The 22,159-nt window shown below is 41.1% G+C and overlaps 1 protein-coding gene across 6 annotated transcripts in view; it reads right to left on the reverse strand.

Moving 5' to 3' along the window:
• Nucleotides 1-22,159, reverse strand: part of ZRANB3 (zinc finger RANBP2-type containing 3) — a 305,721-nt gene that overhangs the window by 44,723 nt on the left and 238,839 nt on the right. For all 6 annotated transcript variants that reach the window (XM_062186061.1, XM_062186026.1, XM_062186034.1 and 3 more), the window contains 2 exons: nucleotides 21,619-21,798; nucleotides 12,421-12,573 (listed from right to left, as the gene is read on the reverse strand). In XM_062186061.1, coding sequence (XP_062042045.1) covers nucleotides 12,421-12,573; nucleotides 21,619-21,798 — 333 coding nt within the window. The remainder of the gene's footprint in view (nucleotides 1-12,420; nucleotides 12,574-21,618; nucleotides 21,799-22,159) is intronic.

Here is a 22,159-nt window from a genome sequence, read left to right on the forward strand (position 1 = left end):
CAGGTGATTATTTTTTCTGTTCTGTATACTTAGAGCTTGGTTTACATCTGTTTTTTCACATTTAACATACTGCATTAAAATGACTCGCTTATAATAATCTCTCCCAACTAAAGAGGCTGCAAAGGAAAGGCAGAAATTTCCCTTATCTTGGCATCCTCAGATTATAGTATATAATCTTTTGTCAAAATAGCTTTATTGAGACATATTTTTTTTTTTTTGACAGGCAGAGTTAGACAGTGAGAGAGGTAGAGACAGAGAGAAAGGTCTTCCTTTCCATTGGTTCACCCCCAAAATGGCCACTATGGCCGGTGCGCTGAGCTGATCCGAAGCCAGGAGCCAGGTGTTTCCTCCTGGTCTCCCATGCGGGTGCAGGGCCCAAGCACTCAAGCCATCCTCCACTGCCTTCCTAGGCCACAGCAGAGAGCTGGACTGGAAGAGGAGCAACTGGGACAGAACCGGTGCCCCAACCGGGACTAGAACCCGGGATGCTGGCGCCGCAGGTGGAGGATTAGCCTAGTGAGCCGTGGCGCTGGCCAAGACATAATTTATTTACCATAAAATTCACTCTTTTAGGGGCTGGTAATGTGGCATTGCGGGTAAGGCCACCGTGTGCAGTGCTGGCATCCCATATGGGCACTGGTTGGAGCCCCGGCTGCTCCACTTTCAATCCAGCTCTCTGCTATGGCCTGGCAAAGCAGTAGAAGATGGCCCAAGTCCTTGGGCCCCTGCACACACATGGGGACTGGGAGGAGGCTCCTGGCTTCTGGCTTCAGATTGGCACAGCTCTGGCTGTTTCGGCAAGTTGGGGAGTGAAGAAGTGGATGGAAGACCTCTCTCTAACTCTGACTTTCAAATAAATAAATAAATCTTTAAAAAAATTCACCCTTTTAAAATATCTAATTCAAGGTGGTAATGTGGTGTAGTAGGCTAAGCCTCTGCCTATGGCACCAGTATCACATATAGGTGTGGGTTTGTGTCCTGGCTGCTCTTCTTCTTCTTCTTTCTTTTTTTTAAGATTTATTTATTTATTTGAAAGTCAGAGTTACACAGAGAGAAGGAGAGGCAGAGAGAGAGAGAGAGAGGGAGGGAGACAGAGAGAGGGAGAAAGAGAGAGAGACTTCCATCTGCTGGTTCACTCTCCAATTGGCTGCAATGGCTGGAGCTGCCCTGATCTGAAGCCAGGCGCCAGGAGCTTCTTCCTGGTCTCCCACGTGGGTGCAGGGGCCCAAGGACTTGGGCCATCTTCCACGGCTCTCCCAGGCCATAGCAGAGAGTTGGATCAGAAGTGGAGCTGCCAGGTCTTGAACTGGCACCCATATGAGTTGCTGGCAAGCCGGCACCCTGCTCTTCTTCTGATCCAGCTCTCTACTATGGCCTGGGAAGGCAGTGAAAGATGGCCCAAGTGCTTGGGTTCCTGCATTCGTATGGGAGACCTTGAAGAATCTCCTGGCTCCTGGCTTCGGATCTGCCCAGCTCTGGCCGTTGAGGCCATCTGAGGAGTGAACCAGCAGATGAAAGACCTTTCTGTCTGTCTGTCTCTCGTTCTCTCTGTAACTCTGACTCTCAAATAAAATAAATAAATAAAATCTTTTTAAAAAGTGCAATTCAATGTTTTTTTATATATTCAGAGTTACACAATCATCACCACTGCTTAATTGTAGAATATTTTCACCACCTGAAAAGGAAACCTCGTCCAAGGCCCTAGCACCCACTAACACACTTCATGTCTCCATGGATTTGCTTATTCTGACCAGTTTGTATAAATGGAGTCATGCAATATATTAATATATGGTCTTCATGTCTAGCATAGTATTTTGAGGATTCATCCACATTGTTGCATATATCAGCATTTCATTACTTTTTAAAGGCCAAATAGTGGATAAATCAAATTTTGTTTATACACCTATCAAATTATGGTCATTCAGACTGTTCTATTTTATGAATTATGCTTCTATGATATTCATGTACAAGCTTTTGTGTGGACATATGTTTCTAATTCCCTTGGGAGTAGACTGGCTGGGTCATATAGTAACTCTACATTAAACATTATGAGGGACTGTGTGATTTTTTTTTCTTTTTTCTTTTTTTATGATTTATTTATTTTATCTGCAAGGCAGAGTTATAGAAAGAGAGAGAGAAAAGAAGAGACAGAGATCTTTCATCTTCTGGTTCATTCCTCAAATGGCTGCAAAGGGCAGAGCTGGGCCAAACCAAAGCCAGGAGCTTCTTCCTGGTCTCCTGTGTGGGTGTGGGGGCCTAAGCACTTGAGTCATTTTCCACTGTGTTCCCAGGCCACAAACACTGGGTAAACCAAATTGAGTTATTTCAATGTTCTAGTCATTCTACAGATATTTATTGAATGTCCACAGCTTACTAACTCCAATAGCACGGCAAGGTTATGAAGACGGACTTTGGAGAAGAAGGGCCTGGGTTCAAGTCCCAGCTCTGCAACTTAATGGCTACATGAACTTGGGCAGATTATATAATCTTTGTGAGCTTTCACGGGGCTTGGGAACTTTATCAGCTTCTTGGTGTCGCTGTGAAGGCTAAATAAGGTAAAAAAAAAGGGGTGTTTAATATGGCTTCACAGCATAATAAACACTCCATACATATTATTATTCAGTGTACTGAAGTCATCAAGGTAAACAAGACAAATGTCTAATAACATAGTGTGATAAAAGCTGTGACAGACATATTTATGAGGTACCCCCTTGTCTTTATTATCGTGCTAGTATGAAAACTAATTACATAATATTTACAGAGCAGCATGATTTCCTAAAATATATTTTAAATAAATATTCTAATTAAAGATGTGTTGGCCTCATGAAATCAATGTTTTACCATAGTGAGAAACAAGACATTTTGGGCAACACAGTTTGGGACTTTGTTAATACCACAATTTCTACGATCAATTTCTCTTCATTTTCACCACTCAACCAGGCAGCTAGACTTAGGAGAAAAATAAAAGTTATTTTTAACTTGGACAAGATTTTTTTATTTGCACCTTAGAGCCCACAATAAGTCAAACATTTTATACAAGGCTAGGATGTAATGAATATTCAAAAGATCATTTTTTAATTTTTGAAGGTGTATTTTTAAATTTCATAGCTATGCTGAAGAGCTCTCTTCAATTACATACAGCTTTTTGCAGCGGACCAGCAGTCATGCTATATGTTTTTAATACAAATGTGGACATTTGAAGTGTAAATTTGTTCTTAGTGTAGGATGTCCTAGAAGCCCTTGAGAACACAAACCAGGAGACTGAAGGGTGCTTATGATAGAGAAAATGCAGCTCTGCACCAGGCCAAAGCTGCCAGCACAGAGGCAGGGTAAGGAAGGAAACCAAAGAGGGGCGAATGAGGAGGAAGGAAAACCGGGACACTGAACTAAGGCAGCAAATGAAAACTGGTATGCGGAAGCAGAGACTGCAGTGCTGGAGGAAGCAAGAGTTGCCAAGAAATGACCTTGAGTAATGGTTCTGGACGAACTTGGAAATTTCCTAGAGATCTGTTTCAAAATGAAAAGAACTACTGTTCACAGTAATAAAATGCAAGCAGCTCTCGCTTACTGCGACTCAAAGGATAGAATCCAAACCGAAAGAAGACAACAGTGTTCTAAGCAGGAGCCTAACTCCTATGCACAAAGTTTTTCTTAGGATATTTTGTAGTTTGTATGTAAAGGATGAAAGGAACCTGAGAAGCCAGCTAGTAATGGAGGGACCCAAATGGCTGGATTCATGATGCTGCTGATTATCTATTAGTGGAGAAAGAGCAAAAGAAGATGGTGTCAGGAAAGAAGAGACAGAATATGAAGTCACAGCCACACCAGGTTTATTCAGAAGAATAAAGCCTGGGAGGGGCTCACTTCCAGGTGAACACACAGCTGACAGTTGCCAGCGAACACACAGCAGAGAGCGCACCTTCCTTTTAGACTTGGGGTTTATATAGTACAAAGCAGTGGGAAGGGGCTTGGGGGTCTGAGCTAAAGCTGGAATGCCAAGATAGTGGGAGAACTTGAGTTAGATCTAAAGGTCCTGAGAGATAACAGTGTAGGCTGGGAGGAGTTTGGGCTGAGGCTGGACTCTGAAGCTGAGCTGCTGATCTGGGGGGAGAGAGGTTGGGAGGAGTCCAGGGAGCTGATGGCTGGACTCTTCAGATAGTGCTGTGTCCAACAGTCCAGGCAGGGCAGGGCTGGTCAAGGCAGGGTGGTGCTGTATTAGCAGGACAGAGAAATGGGGGCCTGCTTGCTGTTATGTAGGCGAGGTCAACAACGATCTAAAGCTTTTTGTCCTTGCTCCATCAGATGGGAAATACCCTAAAAAAAGCTAAGGAATAAGCCTAAGTTTCCCAGAGCTACAGGTAAAGGAAAGGATACCTCCTAAATGTTGGTAGCAAAATGAAAACCAGAGAGAGGGGAAGCTCTCTATTTGAATACTCCACTCAGTCTACTTTATTCAGAAACAGCTTTAACACTTGGAAGCACAATATTCTCCATACCTTTTTTTCTCCATTTGGAGACAACCTATTTTATCATTCAGTGGATGCCATTGTAGGGAAATCAAAACACTTCAAAACCAAATGAGTACTCAGATGTCATGCACATTTAGGTGTAGAAGAAAGGCAGAAGCACTGGACACAGGAATGACAGCATCTGACATGGTGATCCCGGCAATGAACTCCCAGGGAGGACTGCTTGCCTGTGGAAGAGCCAACCGGGCTATGCAAAAGGAACTTTCTTTGTGGTGGTAGAATTTTTTCTCTTTATTTGAGTTAGACTTTGAGTTTCATTTGGATGAAAAAATAATTTCTTTAAAAGATGTAAAATACACCCAAAGTGGGTAAAGAATTAATGATTCATGCATTTGTGTGGATTAGTTTTCTGCACAGCATTATTCAATTACTTGATAACAGGGACAGCAGGGGGCATAAGCCAATGCTGGGTTGAAGCAGAGGTGCCAGCTAACTGGGAGACCAGAAGGCTCTAGTGCTGGGATGAAGGAGTAAAATGAAAGGACTGAATTGAAGAATGGGTATTTACCAATCATTACCAAAACACTTTAGCCATTTTAACAATCAGTACACTTACACTGGCATAAATGGTTAAGTACCAGCCTTAGTTCCATTTATTTATTTTTAATCCCAGTATTTAGCAAAACTATGTGGCAGAAGAACTCTGATTAAAAGGGAGGGGTTGGCACAGCAGTTAAGATGAAGCTTGGGACACCTGCATCCCTTATCAGAATGCCTGGACTTGAGTCCTGGCTCCACTGCTGATTCCAGCTCTGCTAACGTGCGCCCTGGGAGGCAGCACATAATGGTGCAGGTAGCTGGGCCACTGCAAACTGTGGCAGACCCATATTGAATTCCTGGCTCCTGGCTTTTAGCCTGGCCTAGCCTCAGCTGTTGCATGCATTTAGGGTGTGAAACAGAAGATGGGAGATCTCTATTTCTTTCTCTGTGTTTCTCTCTCCATCTTTCAAATATATACAATAAATAAAAATTAAAAAAAAAGAAAGAGAGGGGCTGGTGCTGTGGTGTAGCAGGTACAGCCACTGCCTGCAGTGCTGGCATCCCATATGAAGCCAGGTGCTTCTTCCTGGTGTCCCACATGGGTGCAGGGGCCCAAGCACTTGGGCCATCTTCTACTGCTTTCCCTGGCCATAGCAGAGAGCTGGATTGTAAGAGGAGCAGCTGGGACTAGAACCGGTGCCCATGTGGGATGCCAACGCCACAGGCAGAGGATTAACCTACTGTACCACAGCATCGGCCCCAATTACGTAGTTTTGAGGGTAATAAGCACCAGGGGAGAAAGATGGCAGGAGATACTGACATTAATGTAAAGACTTTTTTAGAATTTTTTTCCTTTTTTTAAAAAGGTTTATTTTTATTTATTTGGAATGCAGAGTTAGAGTTAGAGTTAGAGTTAGAGTTAGAGAGAGAGAGAGAGAGAGAGAGAATCTTACATCAGCTGGTTCAGTCTCCAAATGGCCTCAACAGCTAGGGTTGGGCCAGGCTGAAGCCAGGATCCAGGAGCTTCATCTGGGTCTCCCATATGGGAGCATGGGCCCAAGAACTTGGGTCATCTTCCTCTGCTTTCCCAGGCACATTATCAGGGAGCTGGATTGGAAGTGGCACACCAGGGACTCGAATCTGCATCCATGTGGGTTGCTGGTGTTGTAGGCAGTGGCTTTACCCATGCCGCCAAAACACTGGCCCCTCTCCTCTTGCTTTTAACCATAGATCTCCAATTCAAATAAATGGAGTCATAAAACACGTGGGCTTTATGTTTGGCTTACTTTACTCAGCATAATATTTTCAGAGTTCATTCATACTGTCCATATGTATCAATATTTCATTTTTTTTCTTTTTAAAGATTCATGTATTTATTTGAAAGGCAGAGTTACATAGAAAGAGGGAAAACAGAGAGACAGAGATCTTCCATCTGCTGGTTCACTCCCCAGATAGCTGCAAAAGCTGGGGCTGGGCCAGGCCAAAGCTAGGAGCCAGGAACATCATCTGGTATTCCCATCTGGGTGGCAGGGGCCCAAACACTTGGGTCATTTTCCACTGCTTTTCCCAGGCCATTAGCAGGGATCTGGATTGAAAGTGGAGCACCTGGGACATGAACCAGTGCCCGTATGCGATGCCAGCATTACAGGTGGTGGCTTTACCGGCTATACCACAACACTGGCCCCCCTCATTTTTTTAAAAAACTGAATAATATTTTGTTGTATGGATAAGCCACATTTTGCTTAACCACTCAACAATGTATAAACATTTGGACTATTCTAACTTTTTGACTATTATGGAGTTACCCCAAGCCCCATATAAATACTAATTTTAGGTTCTAGGTCAGCTCACAGAAAATCAATTTCACAAAAGCCCAAATGCTAAGTGACTTATTTGTTCAATAACTAACATTCTAAAAACCAATTCACCTGAAACTCAATTCACTAAAGATCAATTTGCCAAACTTAGCAAATTCATTGCATTTTCTAAAAATCTTTTATTTGGTTCATAGCATTTTGAATATGGTGAATGAGTGGGGTTCAGCAGATCATGGGGGGCCTGAGATCTAAGGTGTTGGGACTCCCTCCCTGCCTCCAGTTTACTCTGTCCTGCCCTTCAGGCTCATTCTGCTCCTTGGTCTCCTCCCCTTTTCGGGAGTTGACAGGCTGGGTGGAGGCATGCGCTGACTCACACAATCTGTTCTCCCACAGTGGAAGGTTGCAGCTCTTTGCTCCAGCTCCCTCCAGCTGCAGCAGCAGGGAGCTGGGACAGAAATGAAATAAACATTCCTTAAAATGCTGACACTGCAAAGTACAGGCAAGCTGTTAAAAACCATCCAATTAGAGCTGCTATAAAGTTTTTGGTTAAAACTTTTTGATGACAATTGGCAAGTTTGGTGAATTTAGCAAAGTTTAAGTGACAAAACTGGAAGTACCCTAAAAATGCTCAATGTTGGCAAAAAATATTTTGAAGGCTTTAAAAAAGAACAGAAAGAAATGAATATAAATTGAAAAATTTCCATAGAAAATGTTGAAATTCTGGCAAGCATTCAGAAGAAAAAAGGTTATCTAGACTGTGTTCCCTTGGGACCTTTCAACAAACTGAACACTCCTCTAAATGCATGAGGCTGGAAGGGATCAGGACAGAGAGATGGGAGAGCACGCCCACCCAGTCTGTCAAAGCATATTCCAGGGGTAGATGCTTAGCCTAGCAAGTAAGACACAGGTTAAGACTCCTGGGTCCCACATCAGAGTACCTGGGTTTGATACCCAGTTCTGGCTCTGATTCCTGACCCCCGCTTCCTGTTAATGCCGATCCTGGGAGGCAGCAATGATGCTTCACATACTTGGGTTCCTGCCTGCCTTGTGGACTTGGATTGAGTTCCTGGCTCCTATTTGGCCCAGGCCCAGTCCTGGCCATTCCAGGCATTTAGAAAATGAACCAGTAGAAGGAAGCAATATCGCTCTGTCTCCATCTCTGTCTCTGCTTCTCAAAGAAATAATTTTTAAAAACCCCACTCTTGTAGTGGAGGATGGCCTAAGTCCTTGGGCCCTGTACCCCATGGGAGACCAGGAGAAGCACCTGGCTCCTGCCATCAGATCAGCGCGGTGCGCCGGCCGCAGTGTGCTTACCGCGGCGGCCATTGGAGGGTGAACCAACGGCAAAAGGAACACCTTTCTCTCTGTGTCTCTCTCACTGTCTACTCTGCCTGTCAAAAAACAAACAAACAAACAAAAAACAAAAAAACAAACCACTCTTCACATCCTGGCAAAGCACAAAACAAGTGATAGGAAAGCAAAACAAATCAAAATAAACAAAGGATTCCTACACTGTAAGATTCCAATTTGCATAAAGCCATGTGTGTATAAAGACATGCCTTGGAAAATCTGCTAAACTGTAAAATATACACATCTAACTTAAGAAAGTAAGATTTGGTAAGGGTGATTTTTTAAAACTGTACATAAACACTTTTCTTCAGGCAAATGTTTAAAACACAATAAACATGCATATATATATGTATATATATACACACACATACATACAGGAGGATGTTTTTCAAATTCTTAATGCCTATATTAGAGATGAAATCAAACATAGTTTGATAGTTGGGAAATTTTAAAGAAAGAAAAGCCACAAATCATAGTTTCATTTATATATTTTTGAAATACTTAGGATTTGTGTTGTTTTTTGTAGAACAATATACAAGAAACACTCATAAAAGGTAAGGATTTTTACATTTTTTAAAAAATTATTTTCATTTTATTTGAGAAGCAAAGAAATAGATAGAGATACCTTCCATCTACTGGTTCACTGACCAATGCCCACAACAGCCAGGGCTAGGTCAGGCTGAAGCCAGCTGCCTCCCAGGATTCACATGAGAAGGAAGCTGGATTGGAAGCAGAGGCTCTTCTATTGGATGTGGGAATCTGAAGCATTTGGATTTATTAATAAATGAGTACTTATTTATTTGAAAGATAGAGTTACAAAGAGAGGTAGAGAGAGAGAGAGAGACAGAGAGAGAGAGAGAGAGAAGAGAGAGGTCTTTGATCCAAGGTTCACTCCCCAAATGGCTGCAATGGCCAGAGCTGAACTGATCTGAAGCTAGGACCAAGGAGCTTCTTTCTGGTCTCCCACATAGGTGGGGCCCCAACGGCCTGGGCCAGCCTTTACTGCTTTCCCAGGTGCCTCAGCAGGGAGCTGGATTGGAAGTGGAGCAGCCAGGACTTGAACCAGCACCCATATGGTATGCTGGTGATGCAGGGCAGGGCTTTAACCCACTGTGCCACAGTGCCAGCCCCTCAAAGCAGTGTTTAACCATTGTGCCAAATCCCTACTCCAGAAAGTAGTTTTTTAATAAAAAAAAAAAAATCAAGCATTGTGGCATGGTTAAATTGTATCCTGGAACACCTGTATCCCATATCAAAGTGTCTGGGATAGAGTTCTGACCCCCTTTCCAATTTATGGTTCTGTTAATGTGCCTAGGAAGTAGCAGATGGCCCAAGTACTTGGGTCCCCCCACACATGTGATAGACCTGGATGGAGTTCCTGGCTCCTGGTTTCAGACTTGCCCAGTCCCAGGTGTTGGAGGCATATGGAGAATGAACTAGCAGAAGGAAGATCTCTGTCTCTCTCTCTATCACCACGCCTTTCAAATAAATAAATAAACTTATAAAATATTAGTGGCATTCTGGTATTCTATGGGGGGAAAATGTACCAGTCCTCCAAATAAGACATATTAAAATATTAAAAGTTTATCACAATTCTACATAAAAATAATATTTCTATGGAACTCAGCTTAGCACTGAAAGTTTAACTTTGGGTGGCCAGCATGGGTGCAGTGGAGAAAATTGCCATCTGCAATGCCAGCATCCTACAAGTCTCCGGTTTGAGTCCCAGCTACTCTACTTCTGATCCAGCCCCCTGATAATGGTCTGGGAAAGCATCATAGGATGGCTGAAGTGCTTGGGCCCCTGCACTCATGTAGGAGACCCAGAAGCTCCTGGCTCCTGGCTTTGGCCTGGCCCAGTCCTGGCTGTTGTGGACATCTAGGGAGTGAACCAGTAGATGGCAGATCTCTGTCTCTCTGTAACTCTGACTTTCAAATAAATACATCTTAAAAAAAAAAAAAAAAAAAAAAAAAAGATGGCATTGTGGTAGCAGGTAAAGCCACTGTCTGTGGTGCCAGCATCCCATATGGGTGCCAGTTCTAGTCTCGGCTGCTCCTCTTCCGATCCAGCTCTCTGCCATGGCCTGGAAAAGTAGTGGAAGACGGCTCAAGTCCTTGGGTCCCTGCACCCACACAGAAGACCTGGAAGAAGCTCCTGGCTCCTGGCTTTGGATCGGCACAGCTCTGGCTTTTCCGGCCATCTGGGGAGTGAACCAGCAGATAGAAGACCTCTCTCTCTGCCTCTCTTCCTCTCTGTGTAACTCTATCTTTCAAATGAATAAATAAATCTTAAAAGAAAAGAAAAGAAAACCTAGGGACAATTAAATCAGAAATTCATAAAAATGGTTATCTATAGGGGACAGTTAGCAAACAAAAATAGGAATCAGAGTAAGACTTCTCTGGGTGTACTTTTTAAATATAGTTTTGACTTTTCAACTATCTAAATATTTTAAATGTTAAAAAATAAAGTTAAATCAAAAGGATTTAAAAAAATAAAATCCTACAATTAAATGAAACAAGCGAACCTAAATACATATCAACAATATGGAAAAAAAGAATTCAAGCAGACTACAAGACCATGTATCACTCATGAGACATTCGGTAGAACTGAAAAGGAATCTTGAATTTTACTCAGTTGCAGATAGTGGTACAGGTATAATTTAAAAAGTATTTCACATGTGTTGAAAGATAGAGCAAATGAGTAAATATGTTGATATTAGGAGTCAGGATTTTTGCTATTGGATAAAAGAAATGTAAATATTTATATTTTTATAGGTATAAGAAGAAGGCAAAGAATTTGGTGATACTGGATTTCAATAGGAGGAATTAGTAGGAATTCATGGCTTAAAATTGCTTCCATACAAGGACAATTCAAGGAGTTAGTAGAAAATGGAATGAAAAGATAAGTTTACTTGGGTACAAAAATTCTGAAATCAATGCAGTTTTTTCATAATATAGATTTTCAACAAACTTTCTAAAGAGTCTTTGCATGATGGATTTCAGGGTTTTTTTTTTTTTGCATCAAAATAAACATTTTAAAATTCCATTTCTATAAACTTTCTGAAGTACCCTCACATATGCATACAGATATATCTACCTATGCAAATATATATGCATGTGTGTATGAATCTCTGTATAATGAAAAGACCCTAGAAGTAAACATATCTCAGAGGAACTCTTAAAAATCCTGAATTAGAAATATCATCCCAGTTTCTTTAAAAAAAAAAAGAAAAGAAAAAAAACAGGGCTCAAGAAATGGCCAGTTCTAATCCTGAGGCAAAGAAAATTCAAGGTGAACATGGATACATTTTTTTACTTTTTGGCAAAATGCAAGGAAGCACTCAGAGACTTATAGGGACAAAAGGGGAAACAGAAAGTCCGTTCAAAGAAATTTCACTTGCCAGATCTAAGTTAGGAAAAAACGGTGAAGGATTAACTAATAATAACTGATAAAAGAATCTCTAAGTTCATAATGATACTTTTCCAAGGGGAAGTAAAGATCTTTACAGAAAAATACAAGTTAATAAACATAGAATGGAATTGGAGAAAGTACCTTTTTAAAATTAATTCAAGGAAAGGTCATTAATGAATGGTAACCCAACTGGGTGAAATGTTTTGGGAACAGAATTTTCACATGATCTGAAAGTATCACACCACAGATTCCTAATTTTATAGGGGAAAGAGAAGGGATCTTCACATTTGCCTCATGTCAGTGAGGCAGAGCTTTTCTTGTATCTGTAGACTGTATTCAGTTCTCCTGTGGCGCTGCCATTCTTTCATTTTCTGCTGACGCGGTGGTGGTTTACTAAGTTGAATAAATTCGTCCTATACTTTGGACATCTTTACCGAGTCTGTGACTTGTTCATAAGCCATTTTGCATAACACAAGTTTTTGATTTTGATATAATCAAATATCTCAGGCTATTTTTATAATGTGTGCTTTTTGAAGCAAATTGAGTTTACCTTTCCATACCCTCAGGGCCATAAAGAGAGTGACCTATATGTTCTGCAGGTTAAAATCTATTTGGCTTGTTTACTAAGGAGCTGAACAAAGGAATGTGGAAACTATGGGAAAATACAAGCCTACTTCTATCAGTATAAATTTTTTGTTGAATGAGGGTTCCAACTTTATGTGAAGTCTCCTTTCAATAGTAAGAATCACTGAGAATTGCTACTTCAAACAATACACGATAAAGTTATAGTTTCAGGATATTACAATAGAAAAGAAGAATAAATTTAATCTTACATGAGTGAACAAAACGTCCTTCCTGAGCTCTTCGCAACAGTCATTTGGAGTCCAGGCTTCAGCAAACTGCAGGAAATCCCATTTTTCCTTATCTCCTTCCTCTGCCTGAAGTCGTTCCTTCCTACCATTCAGTGTACTCCCTGTAACCTGAGCCTGAAAGATGGAAAAACATAAGCATTTTTCACTTGATTTGGCACTTAAATCACAAGCTATCTACTAGAAAATTTTATTTTTCCAATATTTCATGGATTTTAATAGTATAATTGCTCAAAATTACAACCAAATTACCAAGTCAGTGAGTCCTTTGCTTAATGAGGAAAAGGGCTATCTGCCTTTTCATAACTTTTATCCAACTATTTCTATATTTTAAAATTTAACCTATAGTATGGGTGTTTCAAATGTCTATACTCAGTGCTTAAAGAATACTGCAATGGACTATTTGTGCACCACTAAAAATTCATTATGTTGAAAAATTCTCTCATTCTCACGCTGGTGAGGTAAGGGCATTGGTGATTAGGTTATGAAGGTGGCGCTTTCCTGAATGGGATTACCATCCTTATAAAAGGACCCCAGTTATCTTGCCCTCTTTCTACCATGTGAGGAAACAGTGAGAAGTTAGCTGTCTACAACCTGGAGGATAGCTTTCATCAGACCCTGCTGGCACCCTGCTCTTTGAGTTCCAGCCTTCAGAAGTGGGCGAAATAAATTTCTCCTATTTTTAGGCCATCCAGTTTATGGTACTTTGTTATAATAGCCCAACTTTTCTAACACAGAAATTGGAACCTAAAAGGTAAGGGCAATGCTGTAACAAATAGCTAAAAATGTGGAAGCACTTTGGAGCTCAGCAATAGGTAGAGACCGAGAGAGCTATGAAGTATATGCTAGAAAAAGCGCAGATTGGCATGAATGAAATTTTAAAGGCTATTTTGGAGAGCTTAGAAAGAAAAGAAGAAACCTGTAGAGAAAGCTTCTGTCTTTTAGAGAACATCAATGCAATTATGAACAGAATACTGATAGAAATACAGATGGTTGGGGGCTGGCACTGTGGTGCAGTGGGTTAACACCCTAGCCTGAAGTGCCAGCATCCCATATGGGCACCGGTTCGAGACCTGGCTGCCCCACTTCCAGTCTAGCTCTCTGCTTTGGCCTGGGGAAGCAGTAGAAGATGGCCCAAGTCCTTGGGCCCCTGCACCCACGTGGAAGACCCAGAGGAAGCTCCTGGCTCCTGGCTTCAGATTGGCACAGCTCCGTCCTTTGTGGCCAACTGGGGAGTGAACCATCAGATGGAAGACCTCTCTCTCTCTCTCTCTGCCTCTCCTCTCTCTGTGTAACTCTGACTTTCAAGTAAAATAAATAAATCTCTAAAAAAAAAAAAAAAGAAATACAGATAGTAAAGGCCATTCTGATAGGTCACAGATGGAAATAAAGAATATATGATTGGGGCCGGCACCGTGGCTCAACAGGCTAATCCTCCGCCTTGTGGCGCTGGCACACCGGGTTCTAGTCCCAGTTGGGGCGCCGGATTCTATCCCGGTTGCCCCTCTTCCAGGCCAGCTCTCTGCTGTGGCCCGGGAAGCCAGTGGAGGATGGCCCAAGTGCTTGGGCCCTGCACCTGCATGGGAGACCAGGAGAAGCACCTGGCTCCAAGCTTCGGATCAGCGTGATGCGCCGGCCGCAGCAGCCATTGGAGGGTGAACCAACGGCAAAAAGGAAGACCTTTCTCTCTGTCTCTCTCTCTCTCACTATCCACTCTGCCTGTGGGGGAAAAAAAAAAGAATATATGATTGGAAACTGCAGAAAAGGCAGATATGGTTATAAAGTAGCACAGAACGTGGCAGCATTGTGCTCATACACTAGTGTTTTGTCCAAAGCAGAACTTGCAAGCAACAAAATTATATGTTTAATTGAGGAAACTTCTAGAAAAAGTACTGAAGGAGCAATTTGCCTTCTCCTGACTACTTGTTATAGAATGCAAGAAGAGAAAAATGATTTGAAGGCAGAAATGTTGAGAAGGAACCAGTACGTAAAAATCTGGGAAATTCTCAGTCTACTGAAATTGCAAAAGATGAGAAAGAGATTACTGAGAATTTGGCCAAGTGACTGATCTGGAGATCTGTATGGATGTGAACCACAGACTTAAATGAGCCATCTCAAGAAAAGTCAGGAATAGAGCTGGGACCACATCAGGGGAAACACTGCCAATTGGGACTAATGGAAATAGAGACAATGGGGCAAATGATAGATGGTCAGACTTCTTAGGCCACACTGGAGTAGACCATATAAATACTCAGCTGCAAATATGTGTTATTTTTGAGAAAAGGATGGAGGACTCCAGAGGTGATTCAGGCTTCACCAGGGCTATCACTCTTGCCATAGGCCCAGAATGCAGAGACCTGCAGGGCAGGTTGGCTTCCACCTTGATTCAAAGACCAATGCCCAGTGGGTCTATGGAGCCCTGGGTCTGTGATCTCTTGTTGCAGTAAGAAGTACATCTTGGGTGGGGTCACAATATAGTCAAGGCATGGGTGGGGCTACCACAGGGAGACCATGTTTCTACCCTCCTGGGTAAAAAAGACAGGGCCTCTACTCCAGTAGATTGGATGGCAAGACCACTACCCCAGCAGGCTTGGAAGGCAGGGGGCAAATTCAAAGAGGATTATTCTTGCGTGCAATATCTTACATAGTTTGCCTCGCTAGGTTTTAGGCTAACTTGGAACCAGCCACCCCTTCTTCTTTTCTATTTTCCCTTGTTGGAGTAGGAATGTCTAGCCTATGCCTCTCTCATAGTTGTAATCTGGAAGCATATAACTTTTCTGATTTCACAGGTTCTAGACTGGAGAGGAATTTTGCTTCAGGATGGGTTTTATCTTCATTGGATTTAGATGGTGATTAACATGAGCTACTGAACTTCAGACTTTGGACTTTATGGTTAGCAATAGCATGAGTAAGAGTCTATGGACTAGTGAGATAGAAGAATGTCTGTTCATGTGAAAAGGACATGAATTTTGGGGGGCCAAGTCAGAATATAATAGACTTGTTTCTCCAATAATCCTATGTTGAAGTCCTAACTCTCAATATGATAGTTTTAGCAGGTGGGACCTTTAGGATGTTATTAGGTCATGGAGGTAGAGTTGGAATTCCAGAATGTTCTCTTGTCCTCTTTCTAACATATGAGGATACAAGAAGACAGTAATCTGCAAGACAGAAAAAGGCCCTCACCATGCTGGCACTTTGATCTTGGAAGTCCAGCTTGCAGAAATGTAAAAAATAAATTGCTGTTGTTTGTAAGTCACCCAATCCATAGTACTTTGTTATAGTAGCCCAAAAAGACAAAAACAGAAATCCTTTCTCAAATACATTCTATATACATTCTTCAAAGCTGGAGAGAAAAAGACATTACTGAAAGGACAGAGTGAGTAACATCATTCCTGTGTTTTTTAGGGCCTGGGTACAGGCTGTCCACTTCCCAAAATTAGTTAGGAACTCAAGAATCCTTCTGGAAAGTCTTTATCTTTGGTTACAAAAAGGACTTAAAGCTTGAAACAGTCTGGTTCTGGTTCCTTGTGAGCTGACCTGATCCTAGCCTCTAAAGTAGAAGGGCTTGGAAGATACTAGGAATCATGGAAATCCAAGCCTCTCTTCTTTGTCTTTTTTTTTTTTTTTTTAGATTTATTTATGTATTTGGAAGGGAGAGTTATAGAGAGGCAGGGAAAGAGAGAGAGAGAGAGAGAGAGAAAGAAAGAAAGAGAGAGAGAAAAGTGTCTTCCATCGCTAGTTCACTCCTCAAATGGCTGCAATGGCCGGAGCATAGATATGAAGCCAGGAGCCAGGAGCTGATTCTGGGTTTCCCACGTGGGTGCTGGGGCCCAAGCACTTAGGCCATCTTCTGTGGCTTTCCCAGGCTATAGCAGAGAGCCGGATTGAAAGTGGAGCAGTTGGGGGGGCGGAGCCAAGATGGCGGATAGTGAGGACGTGCGCCGATAGTCTGGAAAATAAAGTTTCATAAAAGTGGAATTACTGTAGCCTCAGGAAAAGATTCAAGAAAAAAACTGCAGAGGAAACGCTTCCGGATCTAGTGGATGTGACACAGAGGACCTACAAGGAGTCCACCGCGTGGAAACCCAACCGCAGGAGACGAGCCATAGAATCTCCCCAGCGTGGGAACCAAGGGGAGTACATGGAACCTTCTCTAGGATTGACCACATACTAGGCCATAAAGCAAGTCTCAGCAAATTCAAAAGAATTAGAATCCTACCATGCAGCTTCTCAGACCACAAAGGAATGAAATTGGAAATTAGCAACTCGGGAATCCCTAGAGCACGTGCAAACACATGGAGATTGAACAACATGCTCCTGAATGAACAATGGGTCATAGAAGAAATTAAAAGAGAAATCAAAAATTTTCTGGAAGTAAATGAGAATAACAGCACAACATACCAAAGCCTATGGGATACAACAAAAGCAGTGTTAAGAGGAAAGTTTATATCAATAGGTGCCTACATCAAGAAATTGGAAAGGCACCAAATAGATGAGCTTTCAAGTCATCTCAAGGATCTAGAAAATCTGCAGCAAACCAAACCCAAACCCAGTAGGAGAAGAGAAATAATTAAAATCAAAGAAGAAATCAACAGGATTGAATCCAAAAAAACATTACAAAAAATCAGCCAAACGAGGAGCTGGTTTTTTGAAAAAATAAACAAAATTGACACCCCATTGGCCCAACTAACTAAAAAAAGAAGAGAAAAGACCCAAATCAATAGGATCAGAGATGAAAAGGGAAACGTAACAACAGACGCCACAGAAATAAAAAGAATCATCAGAAATTACTACAAGGACTTGTATGCCAGCAAACAGGGAAATCTATCAGAAATGGACAGATTCTTGGACACATACAACCTACCTAAATTGAGCCAGGAAGACATAGAAAACCTAAACAGACCAATAACTGACACAGAAATTGAAACAGTAATAAAGGCCCTCCCAACAAAGAAAAGCCCAGGGCCAGATGGATTCACTGCTGAGTTCTACCAGACATTTAGAGAACTAACTCCAATTCTTCTCAAACTATTCAGAGCAATCGAAAAAGAGGGAATCCTCCCAAATTCTTTCTATGAAGCCAGCATCACCTTAATTCCTAAGCCAGAAAAAGATGCAACATTGAAAGAGAATTACAGACCAATATCCCTGATGAACATAGATGCAAAAATCCTCAATAAAATTCTGGCCAATAGAATGCAACAACACATCAGAAAGATCATCCACCCAGACCAAGTGGGATTTATCCCTGGTATGCAGGGATGGTTCAACATTCGCAAAACAATCAACGTAATACACTACATTAACAGACTGCAGAAGAAAAACCATATGATTCTCTCAATAGACGCAGAGAAAGCATTTGATAAAATACAACACCCTTTCATGATGAAAACTCTAAGCAAACTGGGTATGGAAGGAACATTCCTCAATACAATCAAAGCAATATATGAAAAACCCACGGCCAACATCCTATTGAATGGGGAAAAGTTGGAAGCATTTCCACTGAGATCTGGTACCAGACAGGGACGCCCACTCTCACCACTGCTATTCAATATAGTTCTGGAAGTTTTGGCCAGAGGTATTAGGCAAGAAAAAGAAATTAAAGGGATACAAATCGGGAAGGAAGAACTCAAACTATCCCTCTTTGCAGATGATATGATTCTTTATTTAGGGGACCCAAAGAACTCTACTAAGAGACTGCTGGAACTCATCGAAGAGTTTGGCAAAGTAGCAGGATATAAAATCAATGCACAAAAATCAACAGCCTTTGTATACACAGGCAATGCCACAGCTGAGGAAGAACTTCTAAAATCAATCCCATTCACAATAGCTACAAAAACAATCAAATATCTTGGAATAAACTTAACCAAAGACGTTAAAGATCTCTACGATGAAAACTACAAAACCTTACAGAAAGAAATAGAAGAGGATACCAAAAAATGGAGAAATCTTCCATGCTCATGGATTGGAAGAATCAATATCATCAAAATGTCTATTCTCCCAAAAGCAATTTATACATTCAATGCAATACCAATCAAGATACCAAAGACCTTCTTCTCAGATCTGGAAAAAATGATGCTGAAATTAATATGGAGACACAGAAGACCTCAAATAGCCAAAGCAATCCTGTACAACAAAAACAAAGCCGGAGGCATCACAATACCTGATTTCAGAACATACTACAGGGCAGTTGTTATCAAAACAGCATGGTACTGGTACAGAAACAGATGGATAGACCAATGGAACAGAATAGAAACACCAGAAATCAATCCAAACATCTACAGCCAACTTATATTTGACCAAAGATCCAAATCTAATCCCTGGAATAAGGACAGTCTATTCAATAAATGGTGCTGGGAAAATTGGATTTCCACGTGCAGAAGCTTGAAGCAAGACCCATACCTATCACCTTACACAAAAATTCACTCAACATGGATTAAAGACTTAAATCTACGACCCGAAACCATCAAATTATTAGAGAGCATTGGAGAAACCCTGCAAGATATAGGCACAGGCAAAGACTTCTTGGAAAATACTCCAGCAGCACAGGCAGTCAAAACCAAAATTAACATTTGGGATTGCATCAAATTGAGAAGTTTCTGTACTTCAAAAGAAACAGTCAGGAAAGTGAAGAGGCAACCAACAGAATGGGAAAAAATATTTGCAAACTATACTACAGATAAAGGATTGATAACCAGAATCCACAAAGAAATCAAGAAAATCCACAACAACAAAACAAACAACCCACTTAAGAGATGGGCCAAGGACCTCAATAGACATTTTTCAAAAGAGGAAATCCAAATGGCCAACAGACACATGAAAAAATGTTCAAGATCACTAGCAATCAGAGAAATGCAAATCAAAACCACAGTGAGGTTTCACCTCACCCTGGTGAGAATGGCTCACATTCAGAAATCTACCAACAGCAGATGCTGGAGAGGATGTGGGGAAAAAGGGACACTAACTCACTGTTGGTGGGAATGCAAACTGGTTAAGCCACTATGGAAGTCAGTCTGGAGATTCCTCAGAAACCTGAACATAACCCTACCATACAACCCAGCCATCCCACTCCTTGGAATTTACCCAAAGGAAATTAATTTGGCAAATAAAAAAGCCATCTGCACCTTAATGTTTATTGCAGCTCAATTCACAATAGCTAAGACCTGGAACCAACCCAAATGCCCATCAACAGTAGACTGGATAAAGAAATTATGGGACATGTACTCCATAGAATACTATACAGCAGTAAGAAACAACGAAACCCGGTCATTTGCAACAAGATGGAGCAATCTGGAAAACATCATGCTGAGTGAATTAAGCCAGTCCCAAAGAGACAAATATCATTTGTTTTCCCTGATCGGTGACAACTGAGCACCAAAGGGGAAACCTGTGGAAGTGAAATGGACACTATAAGAAACAATGAACTGATCAGCTCTTGTCCTGACTTTAGATGTACAATGTAATACTTTATCCTTTTTAGTATTTGTTGTTGTTCTAGTACTAGTGGTTGAACTCTGTAATTAACACACAATTATTCTTAGGTGTTTAAATTTTAACTGAAAAGTGATCCCTGTTAAATTTAAGAGTGGAAAAAGAGAGGGAGGAGATGTACAATTTGGGACATGCTCAATCGGACTTGCCGCAAATGGTGGAGTTAGAAATGTGCCAGGGGATTCCAACACAATCCCATTAAGGTGGCATGTACCAATGCCATCTCACTAGTCCAAGTGATCAATTTCAGCTCACAATTGATGGCTCTGATAGGTCTAAGAGTCAAAGGGATCACACAAACAAGACAAGTGTCTGCTAATACTAACTGACAGAATCAAAAAGGGAGAGAAGGATCCAACATGGGAAGCGGGATACACAGCAGACTCATAGAATGGCAGATGTCCTGAACAACACTCTGGCCTCAGAATCAGCCCTCAAGGCATTCGGATCTGGCTGAAGAGCCCATGAGAGTATAGTAGGCATGGAAAGCCAAGATATCATGGAAAAAAAAAAAGAGACCTAAATGAAAGATCTCTGTGAGTGAGATCCCAGTGGAAAGAACGGGGCCATCAAAGAAGGAGGTACCTTTCTCTGAAGGGAGGAGAGAACTTCCACTTTGACTATGACCCTATCGGAATAAGATCAAAGTCAGCGAACTCTAAAGGCTTCCATAGCCCTGGCAACTCATGACTAGAGCCTAGGGAGATTACTGACACCATGAACAGGAGTGTCAAATTGTTAAGTCAGCAACAGGAGTCACTGTGTACTTACACCCCATGTGGGATCTGTCCTTAATGTGTTGTCTAATGTGAAGTGATGCTATAACTAGTACTGAAACAGTATTTTTATACTTTGTGTTTCTGTGTGGGTACAAACTGATGAGGTCTTTACTAATTATATACTGAATTGATCTTCTGTATATAAAGATAATTGGAAATGAAAAAAAAAAAAAACAACCTGGTGTTAAATTGGAAATGGCATAGAAAATTAATTAATTTTAAAAAAATATTATGTAGGATCTCTGTCTTTAATGTGCTGTACATTGTTATTTAATGCTATAATTAGTACTCCAATGGTAGTTTTTTCACTTTATGTTGCTATATGGGGCAAACTGTTGAAATCTTTACCTAATATATACTAAACTGATCTTCTGTATATAAAGAGAATTGAAAATGAATCTTGATGTGAATGGAAGGGGAGAGGGAGCGGGAAAGGAGAGGGTTGCGGGCGGGAGGGAAGTTATGGGAGGGGGGAAGCCATTGTAACCCATAAGCTGTACTTTGGAAATTTATATTCATTAAATAAAAGTTTAATAAATGAAAAAAAAAAAAGAAAATAAAACACTTTTAATAGAAAAAAAAAAAAAAAGGAAAGAAAGTGGAGCAGTTGGTTGGATCTCAAACCAGTGCCTATATGGGATGTCGGCACTGCAGGCAGTGGGCAGTGGTTTTACCCGCTACGGCACAGCACAGGCTCCAAGCCTCTCTTCTTAAAGGATAGTAGGTAAGGTAGTAGAAGTTGAAGTCTTTTCTGAACTTAATCTCTATTATTAAATTATCGTGGCGTGGCTGGTTATATCTTCCCTGAACACATTAAACTCTGCTTCTTGATTCATGAATAGTATGGATTACAGTAAATCTGTTAGTGACATGGGTGAAACTCAAGCTTTACCTTACGATTCAACATTCCCCACATAAGAGTGTCTAGAGTTCCATTGGCAATAAGGTAGTGAATATTCACAGAACTGCACTGTCCAATTCGATGAGCACGATCTTCTGCTTGTTTTATATGTCCAGGGTCCCAATATAGCTCAGCAAATACGACATGACTAGCAGCGGTAAATGTTAAACCCTACACAAAATAAAGTGACGAAACTGAGATGCAAACAACTTGAGAATAAAACATAAAGCCCATATATAATAAAGTTTTTCAGAACATGTTAAATGGGAAGAAAACACTAAGGGACTTAAAAGCAATCAGCTGCTCACTTTAAGCCAAATTAAGAGGGCATATGAAGACTGTATGCTGCAAAATAGGTTAACTACAAAAAACACATTTAAAAGCTATTTCAATATTTCAAAAGTCAGTTTGATACATATATGTATATTTATAAACAAAATTACTGTATTTTGATGAAAACTGAATTCACATTGCCACTGGAAAAATCTAATAAAATATATTATAAATGAGAATATAATTTCTAACACGTGGT

The sequence above is a fragment of the Lepus europaeus genome, chromosome 1, assembly GCF_033115175.1.
Source record: "Lepus europaeus isolate LE1 chromosome 1, mLepTim1.pri, whole genome shotgun sequence".
In the NCBI taxonomy this organism is placed as follows: Eukaryota; Metazoa; Chordata; class Mammalia; order Lagomorpha; family Leporidae; genus Lepus; species Lepus europaeus.